Raw genomic sequence first — 20,248 nt, 5'->3', positions numbered from 1 at the left:
GTCAATCTTCCTGCTCCTCGGATGCTGCCTGACCTGCTGTGCTTTTCCAGCACCACTCTAATCTACAGCACAGTGCCAGGCTGGGCCAGGATTAGGATAGATACTGTTGGTGGTGTTTGGGGGATGTTCAAATCCAGGTTGGGTTATTTCTTCCTTTATCCTTTCATGGAAAGTGCGTGTCATGGGCAAGACCGGCATTTGTTTTCCATCCTTAAGCACCTCTGAACTGAATGCCTTGCCAGGTCATTTCAGAGGGCAGTTATAAGTCAACCATATTACTGTGTGTTTGGAATCACATGTAGGCCAGACCAGGTGAGGATGAAAGATTGCCTTTCCTTAAGGATCACAGATGGGTTGTTGCAAGAAACAGCATGGTGGCCATGATGGGTAAACCCAACACTGCGCAGATGTGGCTAAGAAAGTGCACATCTGTAGCTGCATTAGTCCTTACTAAGTGATATTGAATGTCAGTGGCATCACACAGCCATCATTGCTGCAATGAAAAGGACCTGGTTGCATTACCTATGACACATTTCCATGATTCTCTCTGTCAGGGGCTATGCTGATGGCAATTCGTCTACAGGGAATGACACGGGAGGAAGCAGTGAATCTGACCCAGGAGATGAAAGTGTCTGGTGCTATCCTGCAATGGCCAAAGGAGTGGTCTGGGTTGGTAGTTGACAAGCATTCGACAGGAGGAGTCGGGGACAAGGTCAGCCTCATTCTTGCACCAGCATTGGCTGCATGCGGTTGCAAGGTAAGGACAGTAAAGATACAAGATGTGTTGATCAAGTTAGGATCGGGTGGTAGAGTTTTGAGTGAGCTAATGATCAGGGAGGATGGGAGAAGTGAGGCCTGACGAGAGGAAGTCATGATTGGAATGAATAGAAGCAAGGACGTGGGTTTTCGCAGTAGGCAGCCTGAGGCAGGGCCATCACAGAGCTGGAAAAAGAGGCCCTGCTGTGGTAGAGTCAGGGCCAATTAGAATAACAAAGTGCGACGACACAGTGTAAACCCTCCTGCTTAATTTAAAACCAGCAACATAGAAAACGTTTCCTAAGATCTTTCTAGGATCCTTCCTAGTTGGGAGGTGAAAGACCTGGAAAAATGGTGCACTGAGAACAACCTAGCTCTCAATGCCAGCAAAACCAAGGAACTTATTATTAACTTTCGGCAGGATGTTACTCACGTCCCCTACACATTAACAGCACAGAGGTGGAATAAGTGGAGAGTGCCAAGCTCCTGGGAGTGGTCATCCACAACAAGCTTCCTTGGACTCTTCATGTGGACGCACTGGTTATAAAAAACCAACAATGTCTCTTCTTCCTCAGGCAGCTGAGGAAGTTTGGCATGATGGCAAATACCCTTGCCAGCTTTTATAGGTGTGCCATCGAGAACATTCTGTTTGAATGTATCACCATCTGGTATGGTAACTGTGCCATTCAAGATCGGAAGGTAAAAACAATAACTGCAGATGCTGGAAACCAGAATCTGGATCAGTGGTGCTGGAAGAGCACAGCAATTCAGGCAGCATCCGATGAGCAGCAAAATCGACGTTTCGGGCAAAAGCCCTTCATCAGGAACGTCGATTTCGCTGCTCGTTGGATGCTGCCTGAATTGCTGTGCTCTTCCAGCACCATTCAAGATCGGAGGTGATTACAGAGAGTGGTGAACCTGGCCCGGACAATCACAAAGGCCAACCCCCATCTACCAGGTCTGCTGTCAAGGAAAGGCCGCCAGCATTCTCAAAGATCCATCCTACCCTGGCAATGTCTGTCTACAACCTCTAACATGGGGAGAAGGTACAGCCTGAACACATGCAGCAGCCAGTTTCAAACAGTTTCTACCCTACTGATGTTAGAATACTGAATGGACTCACAAACTCTTAACATTCGCCTGTACCTGTGTTTTTGTTTTTGCCGCTGTTTACCTATTATTTACTATCTATGCTACTTAACTCTGTGATCTGCCTGTATTGCTCACAAGACAAAGCTTTTCACTGTGCCTTGGTACACGCGTTAATAAATTCAATTCAATTCAATTCCGATTTATCCCGTGCAGTAATCTGTAAAAATCTGAGTGGCCAAGAACTAATTAAAGTAAAAATTAACAACTTTATTTCTTAAAGTATAACAGAGAATAATTAACTAACATCTATTTGCAATTCCTTCCTATGACCTATCTTTTACCTCCCCTTCTATAATACTAATCTGATAAATCACCCAATTAAGATTTACAAAACAACACTTCTTAGCTCAAAACCAGGCGGCTTAAGTTTTTCCTCTGTATTTCGGTCTCGTTTTCTTCTCCTTGGGGATACTGCTTCACGGGTTACTGATTGATAAAGGTACTTTTAAGAGAGCTTTTTTTCTGGGCAGTGTGCAGGTGTCATTGGCTTGGCAGTTCTCCTCTAAACTGTTCCATTTTATCACAAAACTAGTCCCTTTTTTTTCTAAAAGCTGTTCCTTGGCTCAAGGAGGCTCTGTCCTTGGTTTTTTCAGAGGGGTACCAAACCAGGCCGGGCTCCAATCAGCCTGGTTTGGTACAGAGATGAAAAGGATTTTGAGAGGCCTTTTGTTTATATTTAAACAGATGAGACTTCAGGCCAAAGTTTTAGAAGTGACCTGTATAAAGAGAGTGGATTGGTCAGCTCTTTTAGCTGAGCTGAGCAGTTTAGTTCAGTCTTGAATTGGTGAGGAGTTCAACAATGTGCTGTGTGGAATGTCTCTCTTTCTTTCTGCCCTTCAACCTCAACCTGTAACCATAAGTGTTCCATTTATACTGGTTTTTAAAGTGAGTTTGCTTATTGGGACTGTTGTGTACATTCAGAACAGCATAATTAAGTCCAGTTTGGATAGACTGAGTTCTGGAGGGCTTCCTTATTCTCTTCTTTGTGTTTCATTGTGTAATTTTGTGAATAAATATTTGTCTGATTTAAAACCTGGTAGTCAACCTATAATACAGTGAGCACTCTTATTCTGGGTAATTTTCACTGTACACTTACCTAAGCAAATTGCAAAGTTATGGTCTGGATTGCCTGCTTAAGAATGTTTTGAGTGGTCTGGCCTAGTCCATAACAGATTGGCGGCTCTTTGAGGGAGTTTAAACAGTGAGTGGTAGGTGCTAGTGTCTTTGGTTCAGGTGTTGGTTTGGTTGGGTAGACAAAGTTTGGGATAGGAATGGCTCTTTCAGTCGCCAAAAGTTCTCTGGATGTAGATATGGTCATTTGGAAGTTTTGCAAAAAGTGAATAAGACCAAGTTGCAGGAATTAGCAGACTGACTGGATTTGGACCTGCCTGCTTCTGTGAGGAAAGGAGAGATAATTAAGCAATAACTCAGCATTTAAACTTGCCGGAGAAACCATCAGAATCTATAGAGATGGCGAGAATTCAATTGGGATTGAAGCAACTTAAGTGAGGGGAAAGAGATAAGGAAAGGGCAGCAGAAATGAAACAGTTTGAGTTATGATTAAAAGCAGAACAGAGGAAAAAAGAGGGAGCTTTTGAACTTCAAAAACTGACACTTAAAAAGGAAAGTCAGCTTAAAAGGCTGGAGATAAAAGCTGAAGGTAACCTCAGCGAGGAAGTAGTGCAAACTCGTGTGGAAGAGCAGAGAGTTAAAATGGGAAGGTTAGCAGCTAAAGTGGCTGATGATTATGAGCTGGTCCATAAAACATGGATTCGCTTCCAGAATCAATTTCAGTCCATGAGGGATAGAAATTGGGGCAAAGAGAAATCCTCTCGTGGAAAGGGAAAGGTAGATCTCAGTGAAGATCATAAGGATAACTCACCACAGGGTAAAAAAGCAACTTCATGGGGACAAATAAGTTAAAAAAAACTCCAGTAGTTTTATTGTAATACAGTGGGCCACACAAAATCACAGTGTTGGTGAGCTAGGAGAAAGCCAGATGTAGGAAACAGGACAAGCCTGGGAGTTTTGTTGGACTAGTAACAAAAAGTACAAGGGAAGTGAAACAACTGCCTCAGAGTGTGCAAGATGATCAGAGGTTGGCTAAGGAGGAAGTGCCAGATCTGCTTAAAAAATATACATGCAAGGATAAAGTTTATTCACACAGGCCAGGAGTAGCACGTAAAGAGGTTACAATATTAAGGGACACAGGATCCTCTCAGTCTGTGATGCTGAAGGATGAGGAGATATGTACTTCTAAGGGACTATGCCAGAAAAGGTACTGGTAACAGGAACTCATGGTGAGTGCCTCAATTGCACTCAATTTTGTAAAGTGAGGCTAGAGAGTCCAGAGAAGAGTGGAGAATTTGTGGTAGGAGTACTGACAAACTCTCAGCTCCAGGAATACAATTTGTCCTTGCAAATGATATAGCTGACTTACTGATAGATGTACTGCCTACTCTAGTTGAAAAGACAATGAAGATGCAGGCAACTGAAGAAATGAAAGATGTTTATTCAGGAATTTTCCCAAATAGTGTGATCACAAGATCACAGAGGCACAAGTCGAAGCAGGAGAGATCAAAAGGCACAGATAAGGAAGCTGACGTAGTATTATCCAAAACTTGCTTTGATCTGATAAGTGGAACAGAGAGGGAGCAAATAGGTAAACATGCAAGCATCTTTAGCTCTGCTAAGCTAATTGAATTATAGTGGAAAGATGAGAACTTAAAACAGTTATATCAAATGGCATTCACAGAGAAAGAAAGTGAATGCATTCCTGTGTGTTATTGCTTAACAAATGATGTCTTAATGAGGAAATGAGGATCATCACACATTCAAGCAAATGAGAAATGGGCAGAGATTCATCAAATTGTTTTGCCATCGGGGTATAGAAAGGTGGTGCTCAGATGGCGCATGAGCTACCACTTGAGGGTCATTTAGCGGTGAGGAAAACACAGGCTAAAATATAAAGACATTTTTATTGATCTGGACTACACAAGGATGCAGTTGAATTTTGCCAGATGTGTCATACTTGTCAGATAATTGGAAAACCACAAGCAGTAATAAAGCCTGCACCTTTAGTACCTATTCCAACATTTGAGGAACCTTTCACAAGAGTCTTGATTGATTGCGTAGGTCCCCTATCTCAAACAAAGTGGGAATAAGTATTTATTAACAATAACGGATTTGTTGACTAGATTTCCAGAGACAATCCCATTACGCAACATCACAGCTAATAGGGTTGTAGAAGAATTACTTACATTTTTTAATACTTAAGGACTACCAATAGAGATCCAGTCAGATCAAGGGTCAAACTTCACAGCCAAACTATTCAAGGAGGTTATAAATAACTTGGGAATGAGGCAATTCCATTCGACTGCATAACATCCAGAATCACAGACAGCACTAGAGAGATGGCATCAAACACTAAAGACCATGTTATGGGCTTCTGGTCAGTGTTATCCAGGTGATTGGGATAACAGTGTTCCATTTGTTCTTTTTGCGATCTGAGATGTAATGAATGAATTGACCAAATTCAGTCAATTTGAATTAATGGGCATGAAGTAAGAGGACTGCTAAAACTGATTAAGGACAGGTTAGTAAGTCAGAATTCAGAGAGCACCCATTTGGACTTTCTGTCAAATTTTAGAGAATGATTAAATAGAGCTGGAGAGTTAGCTAGACAGCATTTAAAAGTATCACAGCATACAATGAAACAGGAAGCGGATAAGAAATCACAAATCTGCAATTGGGGATAAGGTATTGGTGTTACTTCCTGTAACAGGGGAACATTTAAATGCAACGGTCAATGGACCGTCTAAAATTGAAAAGAAATTGAGTGAGGTGAACTATTTAATAACGACTCCAAACAGAAAGAAATCTCACAGAGTGTGTTATGTGAATATGCTCAAAAGGGATAGGGAAGGAAAGCAAGAGGAGAAGGTGTTAATGATTACAGCACAATAGGAAGAACCACGTTCAGAGGATTCTGAATTGGACATTCCTCAAATCAAGTTGGACAATGAGGAAGTTGTCAAAACTTGGGATAAATTATTGAGTTACCTTCTACAAGAAAATCGAAATGACCTGAAACAGTTACTACTGTCACATGGGGAGATAAGCAGAAATAAACTGGGAAGTACTAACCTAATTGTACATTATGTACATATAGGAGATGCTGTTCCGATTAAGCAACATCCTTATAGGCATAACCCTCTAAAGTTGGCACAGGTTCAGAAGGAGATAGCGCGCAAGCTCCAAGGTGGCACAATCGAAGTGAATTCAGTGACTGGAGCTCACCCATTGTCATGGCACCAACGGTTATATGTGGACTATCGTAAAATCAACGCCGTTGCAAAGACTGATGGATATCCAATTCCACGGTTGGAGGACTGTGTTGAAAAAGTGGGACAAGCAACTAAGTTGGTCTTGCTCAGAGGCTGCTGGCAAGCACCTCTGTCAGAGAGAGCAAAGGCAATTTCAGCTTTCATAATGCCAAATGGACTGTATCAGTTCAAAGTCATGCCATTTGGTATAAAAAACACTCCAGCCACATTTCAGAGACTGAGTAATAAGGCCATTGCCAGGTTACCCAATTATACTGTTTACATTGATGACCTGGTGATTTTTAGTCACACATGGAAGGAACATTTACAGCACTTATTGGACTTATTCGATCAACTTCGGAAGGCAGGCTTGGTGGTAAACCTCACTAAAAGTGCATTTGCCAAAGCCCAAGTCACCTTCCTGGACTATGTTATTGGACATGGACAAACGGCACCACGGAGGATGTGAAAATGAAAGTAATTGGGGACTTTCGCACACCGTCAACGAGACAAGCAGTACTACGGTTCCCGGGATTGAATGGATTTTATCGAAAGTTTGTGCCAAACTTTAGCCGTGTGGCTGCTCCACTCACTGAATTGTTAAAAAAGGGCAAGAAGTTCCAGTGGACAGCGGACTGACAAAAGGCATGTGACAGCCTCAAAACTGCATTAACCACTGCCCCAGTATTAGCCACCTTAGATTACATGAAGCTTTCAAGGTGGCTATCGATGCCAGTGATGTGGATGTCGGTGCGGTGCTCCTGCAGGAGGGTAACGAGGGGATCAAAAGACCCATCGGGTATTTTTCCAGGAAGTTGAACATTCATCAGCAGAAATATTCAACAATGGAGAAAGAGACTTTAAGCTTGGTGTTGGCATTACCACATTTCAGTGTTTCTATTTAGCATATTGACAATCTTAAAAGCCAATGACATAATCCGATGCTCTGAGGTAAAACACCCCAGAACAGCCAGACCACTCAAAACATGCTTAAGTAGGCAGCCCTAAACCATAATTTTGCAATTTGTTTTGGTAAGTGTACAGTGAAAATTACCCGAAGTAAGTTAGCTGGGTTGACCACTAGGTTTTAAAACAGACAAAAAGGTATTCACAAAATTACACAATGACAGACGAAGAACAGAATAAAGAACCCCCAAAGAACTCACTCTATCCAAATGGGACTTAATTATGCTGTTCCAAATATACACAACAGTTCCCAGAAGCAAACTCCCTTTAAAACCCAGTATAAATGGAACATGTGCAGCATGCATCTGAGACAATCATATACACTGATCATAACCCATTGACATTTGTGGAAAGATGTAAGGACAAAAATGCCAGACTGTTTAAACGGAGCTTATTGCAGCCATTCAATTTGATAATTGTGTATGTGGCAGGTCACGAAAATGTGATTGCTGATGCGTTATCAAGACTCGAATGAAATACAGAGGTGTTCGGTGGCAGGAGTACCACGGCCTGACTTCGCCTGTAGTTGTTCATGTTTATAGTTAGTGTAATGTATACATGTTTAGACTAAAAAACGGGTTTTGGAGGGTTAAAAATGAAGGGTTAAAAATGAAGCCATCTTTTGGTATTGATGGGATATTTTTAAGGCGTGAGGTGTCACAAAGCTAGTCCCTGTTTTTTCTAAAAGCTGTTCCTTGGCTCAAGAATACTCAAGGATAATCAAAGATAACCAAGGATACCTTAATTTCTTTTCAGACGCGTAATAAACCAGGCCGGGCTCCGATCAGTCTGGTTTGGTACAGAGATGAAAAGGATTTTGAGAGGCTTTTTGTGAGGGCACGGATAGGATAAATAGACAAAGTCTTTTCCCTGGGGTTGGGGAGTCCAAAACTAGAGGGCATAGGTTTAGGGTGAGAGGAGAAAGATATAAAAGAGACCTAAGGGGCAACTGTTTCACGCAGAGGGTGGTATGTATATGGAATGAGCTGCCAGAGGAAGTGGTGGAGGCTGGTATAATTGCAACATTTAAGAGGCATTTGGATGGGTATATGAATAGGAAGGGTTTGGAGGGATATGGGCCGGGTGCTGGCAGGTGGGACTAGATTGGGTTGGGATATCTGGTCGGCATGGACGGGTTGGACCGAAGGGTCTATTTCCATGCTGTATATCTCTATAACTCTCTGACTCTATATGTAAACAGATAAGACTTCAGGCCAAAGCGGTCATGTTTTAGAAGTGACCTATATAAAGAAAGGGGAGTGGTCAGTATGACCTGGTGAGGGGTTCAATAGGGAGCTGTGTGGAAACTCTCTGCCCTTCAACTTTAACCTGTAAGCATGCGTTCTATTTTTTACTGGTTTTTAAAGAGGTTTGCTGATTGGGACTGTTGTGTATATTCAGAACAACATAATTAAGTCAAGTTTGGATAGAATGAGTTTTATAGGGGTTCTCTCTTCTGTTATTCATGTGTCATTGGGTAATTTTGTGAATACATTTTTGTCTGTTTTAAAACCTAGTGGTCAACCCAGCTAACTTACTCCGTGTAATTTTCACTGTACACTTACCAAAACAAATTGCATAATTATGGTCTCGGGCTGCCTACTTAAGGATGTTTTGAATGGTCTGGCCATTCCATAACGATTTTCCCCTGTCTTATATCCAGAGCATCAGATCGTGTCATTGGGCTTTTAAGAGTGTCAATATACTCAATTCAAACCTGATTGGAGTTTGGTGTTTTGGGGTATAATTTAAACTGATTGGCCTAATTCAAATCTGTTTTGTTGTTTCCAGGCAACCAGTTAATTTAGCTTTCAACCTTGTTACCTTATTGAGAACACCTAGTGCTGTCAGACAGCTCTACCAGCTTTTAACTCTCTTAAAGGGGCAGTACATCTACATCTTCATAACACCTCCCCCTTGAAGAAAAAGATGAACCATCATAATGAAAAGATGGCTTCATTTTTTTCCCTACTTTTAAGCACATTACCCTGTCACAGTTAATTTTAATTTAAGTTCACCTTAACTTCTTCCCATATACCTCTATATATATATAAAACATTAAATAAAGACAAATCTATCAGTTAAATCCACGATAACACATCTGTGATTACATTCTTCTGACTCACAACAAGTATAATTTTTAAACAAAAAGTCTGTAACGTAAGACTCCAATGAAATAGTCTCATATTCTTGTCTTTAAAGTGTTCTAAGAATGTAAGAGAATTGTAATCCGTGTATATGACCGTCTCTGACACATTGTTCATGACGTACACATTAAAATGTTGTAAGGCCTGTACCAAACTCAATCGCTGCTTTTCCATTGTGGAGTATTTCATTTGAAAAATTGGCTAGGTAGATGGACTGGTCCAAGGAATTGTGGGTAATGCTAGTTTAGGCTAAACTGGTAGGCAGAGCTAGTGAGGTATTTGCTGCACTATCAGATGAAGTTTCAAGAGGTTATGAAGAGGTTAAACAGGCTATTCTAAGTGCTTATGAATTGGCATCAGAAGCGTACAGACAGCGGTTCAGAAACACAAAGTAGGAACCAGGTCAGACTTAGGTTGAGTTTGAAAGAATTAAACATAGTCATTTTGATGGATGGGTGTGTGCTTTGAAAATAGATAAGATATTTAAGGCTCGAAAAGAGATTATTCTACTGAAGGCGTTTAAAAAATCACTTCCAGAAATGGTAAGAATTCACATGGAGGAACAGAAAGTTCAGGAAGTGAAAAGAGCAGCAGAATTAGCAGATGAATAGATGTTGATGCAAAAGACAAGCTTACAGCCAGAATTTCGTCCTGTGAGTGATAAGAGTTTGGAAAAGGGGAGATCCTACACTACTAAACCAAGAGTAGAGAGCACTGGTAAGAATTTACCACAGGATAAAAAAGAAGCCCAAGAGGGTGGAAAGGAGGTGGAAGGTCTCAGGTGTTTCAACTGTGGTAAAGTTGGACACGTAAAGTCACAGTGCTGGTTGTTAAAGAAAGGCACTGTGGGAAAAGATGGGGTAAACGATGCCAAGCCAGTGGCATCAGTGAAGGTAGTAAAGGAAACCCCAGGAAGAGCCAAGGATCTGCAGGAGAGTGCACAGCCTAGGCAGGGTCTGGGTATGGAGTTAGTACCTGATCTCTACAAGATTCGGAGTCAGACCAGCAGTGCGATAACTTAGAGACAGTGGAGAGGTTGAGAATTAGTGGAGAAGTAAAGATGGCTGTCGTCAAAGTAACGTCTCACCTGCCCTCTTGGATGGATGGATAAGATTCCACAGAATTACTCAGTGAAGAGCACGAGAGTGATCACCAGTTTCTGGCTGATATTTATTGCTCATACTACAGTTAAATTATATGATCACTTGACGTCAAATTGCTGTTTGTTGGACTTCGTGGTGTGCAAATTGCATGTTGTGTTTCCTACATTACAAGTAGTTAACTGTAATTAAGTAATTGAAATAATAAGTAATAAGAGACTAAGTAATTGGTTTTGGAACATTCTGAGCTTGTGGGAAGCACTATCGGAAAGCATGTTCTTTATTTTTATGTCATATCCAAGTTGTTGTTGTTGTTGTGGCTGTGCAGGTTCCAATGATCAGTGGCCGAGGCTTGGGCCACACTGGGGGCACGCTGGACAAACTGGAATCCATCCCAGGATTCAACATTAAGAAGAATCCAGAAGAGGTAATGTTTGGGGAGGTTAATGTTGTTCTAAAGGAGTTTCACCATCCCTTCAGGATTGCTGCGTCAAAAACTCTGATTTCTCTCTACAGATGCTGCCAGATCTGCAGCAATTTCTGTTCTTGTTTCGGATTTACAATATCTACAGTTCTTTCGGTTTTTATTAAAGTTGTTGTTGCGAGTGATCAAAGGCCATGTAATCTCAGTTTTGAAGAAGAGCAATATTCAATTCCAAGCATTTCTTGGAATTGTTACTGTCTCCACAGTTACTGTCAGACCAGCATAATGTTCTCAGCGCTTCCTGCTTTTATTTCGAAATATTTGCTCCTTATTCACACGGAGAAAGTGAGGACTTCAGATGCTGGAGATCAGGGTTGAAGAGTGTGGTGCTGGAAAAGCACAGCCAATCAGGCAGCACTGAGGAGCAGGAGAATCGACGTTTCGGGCATAAGCCCTTCATCAGGAATCAGGGCTTACGCTCGAAACGTCGATTATCCTGCTCCTCAGATGCTGTTTGACCTGCTTTTCCAGCACCACACTCTTCATCTCCTTGTACACAAATTTGGTCAAGCGTCAGGTAGAACATTCTGTCCAGTTTTTGTCTCCTCTGGTTTTGGCAGATGATGATGATGACACGTTGGAAAGGTTGCTTGGCTGTTTCCATTGGAAATGGTGGTGGCTGCCCTGGGGCTCCAGGTCCAGTAGAAAGTTTAGTGATTGTCAGATATTGCTCAGACCTGCACTCCGACCACAAGCGTTCCACATCAATGACCAGGCAAAAAGGGGGATAAAGCATCTCTACCTCACTCCCATTCTTCTATGGTTGCTACCCACAGACAGAAACAGTAACAGGCAGACACCCTGGGATCTTCATCTCAGGACAGCCTAGAGATGCCATGCTCCTCCTCCTACCCTCTGTCAGTGTGCCCATTGCCTGCTGCAGATCAGGCTGAGTAGGGTAAACTGGTACCTTTACCAGGAGGTTCTCACCAGCCTAGGACCAGCCTGAGAAGGCCTCCCACCAGGACCTGCCAATTATCGGGCTCCTTCCACCCCAGCTGTGAATGTTAGGATCACATCTGGACGAAGCGTTTGGCAAAAAAGAAGAAATTCTTTTAAGAGCACTCTGTCACATTTCTGTTCATTAATCTATAATGTAAATCTATCTTGGCTTTCACTGTTCCAATATTTCCTGTAGTCTCATTTCCCCACTGGGTGCCTACATGGTTATTTGAAGTGAAAGCAGTGTAACCTTCTCCTTGGTTACCAGGAAATGCTGTCTTTCCTTTGGGACTCCTTTGAAAGCCTTGCTGCATTAGTGATGTTTGTGCCTTTATGCCCTCTTGTCAGCCAGCAAGCTATGGACTTAGCATTTGGGCAGTGCAATAAAAACTCTGAAGGTTCAGCAACTCACACACGGTATCCGATCAGTTTAGCCTCACAATATTGCACTTGGGACAGCCACACAGCAGGCTCTGCACAGGCAATTCATGCAGAGCGGTAATTGGCACCTATGGGCATGTAGGAGTTAAGGATCTTTTCCCTGGTGGGAATTTCCATTGCTTGGCTTGGCCTTCTTGGGCAGCACAGTGGCTCAGTGGTTAGCTCTGCTGCCTCACAGTGCCAGGGAGCCAGGTGTGATTCCACCCTCGGCCGACTATCTGTGTGGAGATTGCAGGTTCTCCCCGTGTCTGCATGGCTTTCCTCCAGGTGCTCCAGTGTCCTCCCACACTCCAAAGTCATGCAGGTTAGGTGGATTGATCATGCTGAATTATATTTACCTGGGATGAGCAGGATTGGTGGATTAGCCATGGGGAATACAGGGTTTTGGGGAAGGGGCTGGGTCTGAGTGAGTTGCTATTTGGAAGGTCAGGATGGACCCAATGGGCCTGCTTTTACATTGTGGGGAGTTTTTAGATTAGATTGGATTACCTACAATGTGGAAACATGCCTTTTGGCCTAACAAGTCCACACAGACCCTCCAAAGAGTAACCCACCCAGAACCATTTCTGTCTGAATGATGCGCCGAACACTACAGGCAATTTGGAATGGTTAATTCACCCAACCTGCACATCTTTGGACTGTGGAGCACCCAGAGGAAACTCACGCAGACACAGGAAGGATGTGCAAACTCCACACAGACGGTTGCCCAAGGCTGGAATCAAACCTGGGTCCATTGTGCTGGGAGGCAGCAGTGCTAATCACTGAGCCCCCGTGCTTCTCAGTATGTGCCACAGGCAAGGGTGACTTTCATCGTTCTTTGGCAGGAATAGTGGGGGAAGTGTTAGCATTTGTGCAGCTCTTGACACAGAATCTCACTTACTGACAATGCACAGGCATTGCAACAGTATAGTCGTAGGATCCTAATATTCAACAGGACTGCAGGGAGAGCCAGAAGAATAGGACAACTGACATCCCAAGCGAGCTTTCTTCAGAGGCAGTGCCCCCAATCAATCTTCTCCTGAATGGAGGCGTGACCCAGAATATTGCAACACCCTGTGGGCCTTTGTTTGCCGGAGTATTCATACTGTCACAGCCACAATTAAATATTAAATAAACAACCATTTCTATGGAGACAGCCAAGCAACCTTTCCAATATATCGTTATCATCTGTGAGAACTGGAGGAGACATAGACAGTATATTCCATGTGTGGTTAATGCAGAGCTGAGAGCCCCTTCAGTTAGATCATCTGCCCCAAAGTTATCACATCACTACCAGACAAAAGAAGAATCTTGTTTTTATTGCAAACTGTGGTGTAAAATGAAATGCTTCTGAGTCAATGAGATATGTTGAGTCGAACACTGACGGCTCCCAGCCTGCTGGTCCATAACAAATAGAATACTCAAAGCAATAAAAACAGGCAGTGCTGGAGAAACTCACCAGACCGTGCAGCATCTGCAGAGGAAGAAACAGAGCTAAGGTATTGAGATAAATATGACTCTTCTTCAGAAAACCAATAAATGAAAAGAAACATGCCCACGTAGTTCGATCCCCCTGGAAACAAATGCCAGTGAGGTTTGGACATGTCACTCTGGCTTGGCAGACCATAGCTGTATCATCTTAGTGATTGTAAGGGTCTTTCTGGGCCATCTGAGCTCTCTCCCATTCCACTTCCTGCTCAGAGGAGACCTCCGACTTCTGCATCTCGTCCTGTCCCAGGACAAGCCGCATGATCCTGAGGACAGCCACGTTGTGTCAGAATTGACTTGGTGATCATGGCTGTGTTGACTTAGGATGATGTGGAGACAGGAAACAAGTGCAGTATATTGTGAGAAGCTCTATCCACGATTTACTGTAATGCCCTGCCCTGTCTGACTGGATCAGACATTTGAATCTCATCTGCAGGAACCCTGTGGTGTGCTCTACAATGGCTCTTGTTGAAGCATGTGCAGAGTTGTAACTCCCCTCAGGAGGTCAGTTTGTGTCTTCCTGGTTTGTCCTACGAGGCAGGGTTTGAGCTCGTACTGCTGACCAATCTTTCCTGTGTGTGCCAACGGAGTCTGAAAGGTACCTGTCAGTGATCATGTCTTGACAGCACTCTGGTTAAGGTGGGCAGTCCTGCATTATTTGATCATAGATGGTTTACACATTCTTGTTTAAGGATAATCCCTGGACTAGCAGAGCAAACCAATTACTGGTTTATCCTTTCAGCCCTTTTACAGTTCTGTTCTGTTCAGACATTGCCACTCTCTGTTGTCCCTTTTCATGCTTCCACGTAGCCATAAGTAACCCTTTGTAATGTGTGCAGAAGCCTGGCCTTCAGCCAGAAGCTGCCCTATGTTTGCTGTGGACCAATGGAGCTCAGAGGTGGCCAAGAGAGACAGGCTACCTCTGTCCACTTGGCCTCACCGACTCTACTTTGAGAAGAGAGAGGGAGAGTGATTATAACTATCAATTAAAGCTATGGTACTATGTGGACAAAGCAGCAAACCTGATCCCAAGGTGGATAAGGAAGTGCAGCTCATCAGGTACCTACCTGCTTTTTGCTGCCAGGTGGTTGAAGCAGAGATTCTTGACTGGGTAGAGATTAATTGGGAAAGCAAAGTTTGTTCCAGCAGGTTGTGGTAGAAATGGATACATGCAAGTAACACCTGACTTTTATCTCAGTGGCGAGAATGTGATCTTTTTTGCCTCTTATGCAATTACATTCAACCCCTGCCATTCTTCTGCCCATGCCAAGTGATCATACCCTGAATAAACAGGGACTCTGCACGGTTACACAGTGAGTGGCTCTCACCCTGAATAAACAGGGACTGTGTAAAGTTAATAGTCACACAACACCAGGTTACAGTCCAACAGGTTTATTTGAAATCACAAGCTTTTGGAGCGGTGCCCTTTCGTCAGGTGACTTTTGACTTCATCCACCCCAATCCAACACCAGCAGCCCCACATCATGTGTACAGTTACTCAGTGAGTAACTGTCTGAGCTCATTTGGCCCTACACACTGGTGATATAATCATACTGATTTTTGGATGTCTTTACCTCTGACTTTAGATGAAGACTATCTTGTCTGAGGTTGGTTGTTGTATTGTCGGACAGACAGCTGAGCTGGTGCCAGCTGATAAGAAGCTTTATGCGATCAGGGATGTGACATCGACAGTGGACAGTCTGCCCCTCATAGCAGGTTAGTGAGTGTGAATTAGTAAACACTAACTCTAACAGCTTAGTGCAACTGTTTGCTAAATAGGTGATGGAGAAATGAAATCTAGTAATGTGACAGCCCTGGATTATATAATTAACCCTCAAGACTACCACCTCAACTCTGATACTCAGAATCCTCTCACCTTCACAACGCCAAACTCACACCTAACAGGCCTCCAACTGTTGGCACCATAAATGTTCTCCCAGAATAGACTTTGGGACAGTTTATTCTATAGAAGTTCCTCGGGCCTTCCCTTCTAATAGGAACCAGAAATGGCTGTTTGGCCCATCAAGCCACCCCTGTCAATTTGTTAACCATGGAAGCTCTTATATCTCTCCACTTCATTCCCTGTCACCATTCCAAGCCGAATGCCTTTAATCCCCAATTAATAGCTCAATAGAGTGTATAATTATAATCCCCTGAAACAATATGTCCTACCTTCACATACTCTGTGTGTGGCACGGTGGCACAGTGGTTAGCACTGCTGCCTCACAGCACCAGAGACCTGGGTTCAATTCCTGCCTTGGGCAACTGTCTGTGTGGAGTTTGCACATTCTCCCCGTGTCTGCGTGGATTTCCTCCTGGTGCTCCGGATTTCTCCCACAGTCCAAAAATGTGCAGGTTAGGTGAATTGGCCATGGTAAATTGCCCGTAGTGTTAGGTGAAGGGGTAAATGTAGGGGAATGGGTCTGGGTGGGTTGCTCTTTGGAGGGTCAGTGTGGACTTGTTGAGCCAAAGGGCCTGTTTCCACACTGTAAGTAATCTAATCAAATCTAACACTCTCCTGGATTCAGTTTAGCTCCAATTTTATGATTGTTTTTGTTCCAAATTTCGTACTAAAGGGGAAAGTTTCCTGCCTCTCCTGTTGGTCTCTGACATAATTCTAATTACCTGCATTAGATTACTACTGAACCCCATAACTCCCATAATCCCCTCCAAGGATTACCCCATTGCTCATTATCAGTCACCTTCCTCATCCCTACCCAATCCGAGAAACCTTTCAATCTTAGATACCATCCTGATGAATCATACTGGACTTCTTTGAGTCTAGAATCTCCATGTTCTGGTGGGTTGCTGGAAGTGAACAGAAACCTCTGAAAGCAGCCTGTCCTGACTCTCTACAGTCTGAGCTGTTGTTTTTATATCCTTATCAGCTTGTGTCAAAGCTCACAGACTCGGTACTCGTTCTCAGCACTTCTGTGGAACGAATCTCCAACATATTTTGTTTTATTTGATTTGCACTTTTCTAAGCACTTCAAGGAATATAAGTGTCAATGTCAAATTTACTTAGGCAGTAAGTGTTGGCCCAGCCAGTGATGTCGACATCCCATGAGGTAATGAGCTGAGCTTGGACCGTAAGCAGTTATTGTGAGGAAGCGTCCGCTGTTTTCAGTAAAATGCAGTTTCTGATTTTCAGCCTCCATAATATCAAAGAAAGCAGTGGAGTCCCTTAATGGTCTGATTCTGGATGTGAAATTTGGAGAGGGAGCTTTGTTCAAGGAGATCAATGGAGCAAGAGAGCTGGCACATTACTTGGTCAGTAAGTGGGAAAACATCTTATTTTATCCTTATCCCAGCCCAACATCTGTGATGGAAAGGAGTTGTATTTGGTGCAGTGTATTGATACAGCCTTTGCTTTACATGTGACAGTTGAGGTTGTGTGCTAGCGTTTTGCACATGACACCAGTGCAGTACGATCAAAGGTTGCACCCAGCAACAAAAGGCTGAGCTGACTCAGTGTGTCTGTTGGAACATCAGTGTGAGATCCAGCCTGCTGGGTGACAAACGAGAATTGGGCTGCACATTGCAGTGTCACTTTCTTAGCCCTCAGTAGTACGGCACAGACGGATTTTTCACTACCACTCTTTATTCAAAAAAATTAATAAAGGCAAACAGGGAAAATCACTTGGTGCCTCCACAGGAGGAAGCTGAGTAAACCCTTTGTCTGAAGGCATCCTTCAGCAGTTACAGCAGGAGCTGTAAGATGGTGAATGTGTCTGACTGCAGGTCGTTGAATCCTTCACCATAACCCACACTGCCCAGCTGATGGTTTTTAAGAGCAGTAACAACTGATGAGGATCTTCTCACCCTTTTGCCCCTTAAAGAGAGAATAAGGGGTGAGGATATCTATAATGAATTCCAAAGGTTGCGGTTGAGAAAAACATTCTGAATAAGAAACTGGTTTCTATTGCAACTGATGATGCATCAGCCATGCTTGGCACAAATGTGGGCTTTGTTGCTTTTTGCAGAAATGATCCTGATTTTCCCTCTTTTTTTTTTCTATTATCACTGTGTGACCCAACAGCAAGCATTCGTGAATGAGGTCATGGACTGTTCTCAAAAAATGAAAGTTGTTAAGATTATAAACTCAATTCGAGTAACAGCCCTTCAGCACTGAATCATAGAATCGTAGATTCCCTACAGTGTGGAAACAGGGCCCTTCGACCCAACAAGTCCACACCGACCCTCCGAAGAGTAACCCACCCAGCCTCATTCCCCCTACCCTATACCTGCATATATCCCTGACTAATGCACGTAACCTACACATCCCTGAACATTATGGGCAATTCAGCACAGCCAATTCACCTAATCTGCACATCTTTGCTTGTTTAAATCCCCAATCAACAAACTCAGTGCTGCCTATAAAGAATTAATGTTCAATCTGATGTTAGGTGGTGAAGTCAAGGGAAAGTTATGTGAAAATTTTTAGATGTGATGCTTGAAATCAATACTTTCCATCAAACAAAATGAAGGGTTCAGTGAGATGGCAGACAACATGTGGCTACTTGGCTTCAGGCTCCTTACAGACGTAACGTAAAAACTGAATGAGCTGAGTAGTGAACTTTGGGGAAAGGACAGAGACTCAGCACATATGATCAATGAAGTAAAGTTGGATCCAATTAAAATTAAAATAAAATGCTGTTACACTTCCCAAGTCTGGAGAAAATTCCAGAAAAAAATCAAAGTGAAAGAAAAATGATTCCCAGAAAGCATCCTTGCCCAGCAGAGGAAGTTAGCAGGAGAATTCAACAGCTATATCAGCAGCTCAATGTGATGGAACAAATCATCATGTTTGTCACAAATCCATTCCTTCAATGACTTTGGTGGGTTAGCAGTTCCATCAAGTGATTGATTAAGAAAGCAGTGGAGTTGATGTGGAGATAATTACTATGCAAATCAATATTGAGCTGAAAGTCAGATCAAGGGACATGGATTTTTTGAGAGGTATAAGCTGAGAAAAATACCCACTCCCATTGTCCTGTACTTTTAAAATGAAAGCTTACTTTGATTCACATATCTCTGTGAGACAGTTTTCTTCCAAATGAAGGTAATGGAGTCCAAGTATCAGACCCACCTCACAGACACCCATTTGCTGGACTGTATACAACTAGCAGACTCATACTACACCCAAACGTAAAGGCATTGGCAGAGAATGTGCAGCCACAGTTGTCACACTGAGACTCTGTAAGCAGAGAACACAATGATTAATCATATAGACTTGGTTTTGGAATTGTACAGCACCAAAATAAGTTATTTATTCTATATTTTCTTTGGGGTAGATTCTGGAATCCACTTAAATTCAAAAAGTGCATAAAAAGGCTGGAGATCACTGCTCTCAGAGATGGACAGAGTGGAGAGGCCAGGATTGGATTCTGGGTAATCCAAGATGGAGGACAGGAAAAATTTCTGGCTGTAAGAGCTGCTCCTTTTTTTGAGGTATTTTAGGTGCTGGAGGTGATTTCCTCAAATTCCAGGAGCAGCAATTACTGTTTTATACGCTGTTACATTGTTTTGGAACTTTGGAAAAACAAAGTCAAAACAGCAGCCGTTTAAAAGGGAGAAGGGCAGACAAAGGAAGCACATGGTGAGGTCAGTGCAGGAGAGACAGAACCTGCACAGTTACCGCCTTTGCTGTTTGAATTCGTGCATCGCTGGACATCAGAGTGCATCTGGGAAAATTAACAAACAGTGAAATTCACAACTAATCTTGGAGGAACTGTTGGGCGAAGGTCACAGCACAGAATCAGATAAGTGTATTTTTGTTTTAAGTCTGTCCAAGAGAAAGGCTGCAGTAGTGAGTATAGTGGATTCTTTCTTGATTATATGTTTTTGGAGAGAAGTCTCTTGATTAAACTTAAAATATAAGCCATAGCTATTAATTTAACCTGGAGCAGTGTTTGTAGAGGAATAAGACAGTGTTATTTTCTGGGTGTGTAGATTGTGAAGGAGCAAAAATGGCCTTTGCAGTGATATGTACTTCTTGTCAGATGTGGGAGTTTAAAGAGAGTTTAAGGGTTACTGCGGATTATATCTGCCATAAACGCTGTGGGATGTGAATCTTATCCGATCGAGTGGATCGGTTGGAGAGACAGATAGAAGCGATGAGCAATGTGCAACAGCAACAGTATGTGATGGATGGCAGTTATAGGAAGGGGGGGGTAAAGTCTCAGATACAGTCACATAGATGGGTTAACTCCAGGAAGGGTAAGAGAGGTCAGCACCAAGGGCTGGAGTCTTTAGTGGATCTACCCATTTCAAACAGGTATGCTGTTTTGGAAAATGTAGGGGGTGATGGATTCTCAGGGGAACGTAGCACGAACAGCCAAGTTTCTGATATTGAGACTGGCTCTAATGCAACGAGGGGTACGTCGGCTTCCAAGAGATCAATTGTGTTAGAGGATTCTGTAGTCCGAGGTACAGACAGACGTTTCTGTGGCCAGCAGAGAAAAAGCA

The 20,248-nt window shown here is 42.9% G+C and overlaps 1 protein-coding gene across 9 annotated transcripts in view; it reads left to right on the top strand.

Annotated features, from left to right (window-relative positions):
- LOC122561777 (thymidine phosphorylase) overlaps positions 1-20,248 on the top strand; it is a 69,168-nt gene that overhangs the window by 27,950 nt on the left and 20,970 nt on the right. For 8 of the 9 annotated variants that reach the window (XM_043713920.1, XM_043713916.1, XM_043713918.1 and 5 more), the window contains 4 exons: positions 555-757; positions 10,775-10,873; positions 15,367-15,496; positions 16,932-17,050. In XM_043713920.1, the coding sequence (XP_043569855.1) occupies positions 560-757; positions 10,775-10,873; positions 15,367-15,496; positions 16,932-17,050 (546 nt within the window). In that variant the 5' untranslated portion in view covers positions 555-559. The remainder of the gene's footprint in view (positions 1-554; positions 758-10,774; positions 10,874-15,366; positions 15,497-16,931; positions 17,051-20,248) is intronic. The other variant, XM_043713922.1, reaches the window with a different exon arrangement.

Source organism: Chiloscyllium plagiosum, chromosome 23 (genome assembly GCF_004010195.1).
Source record: "Chiloscyllium plagiosum isolate BGI_BamShark_2017 chromosome 23, ASM401019v2, whole genome shotgun sequence".
Lineage (NCBI taxonomy): Eukaryota > Metazoa > Chordata > Chondrichthyes > Orectolobiformes > Hemiscylliidae > Chiloscyllium > Chiloscyllium plagiosum.
Note: the sequence above shows the minus strand (reverse complement) of the source record. Positions and strands in the feature narration are given on the sequence as shown.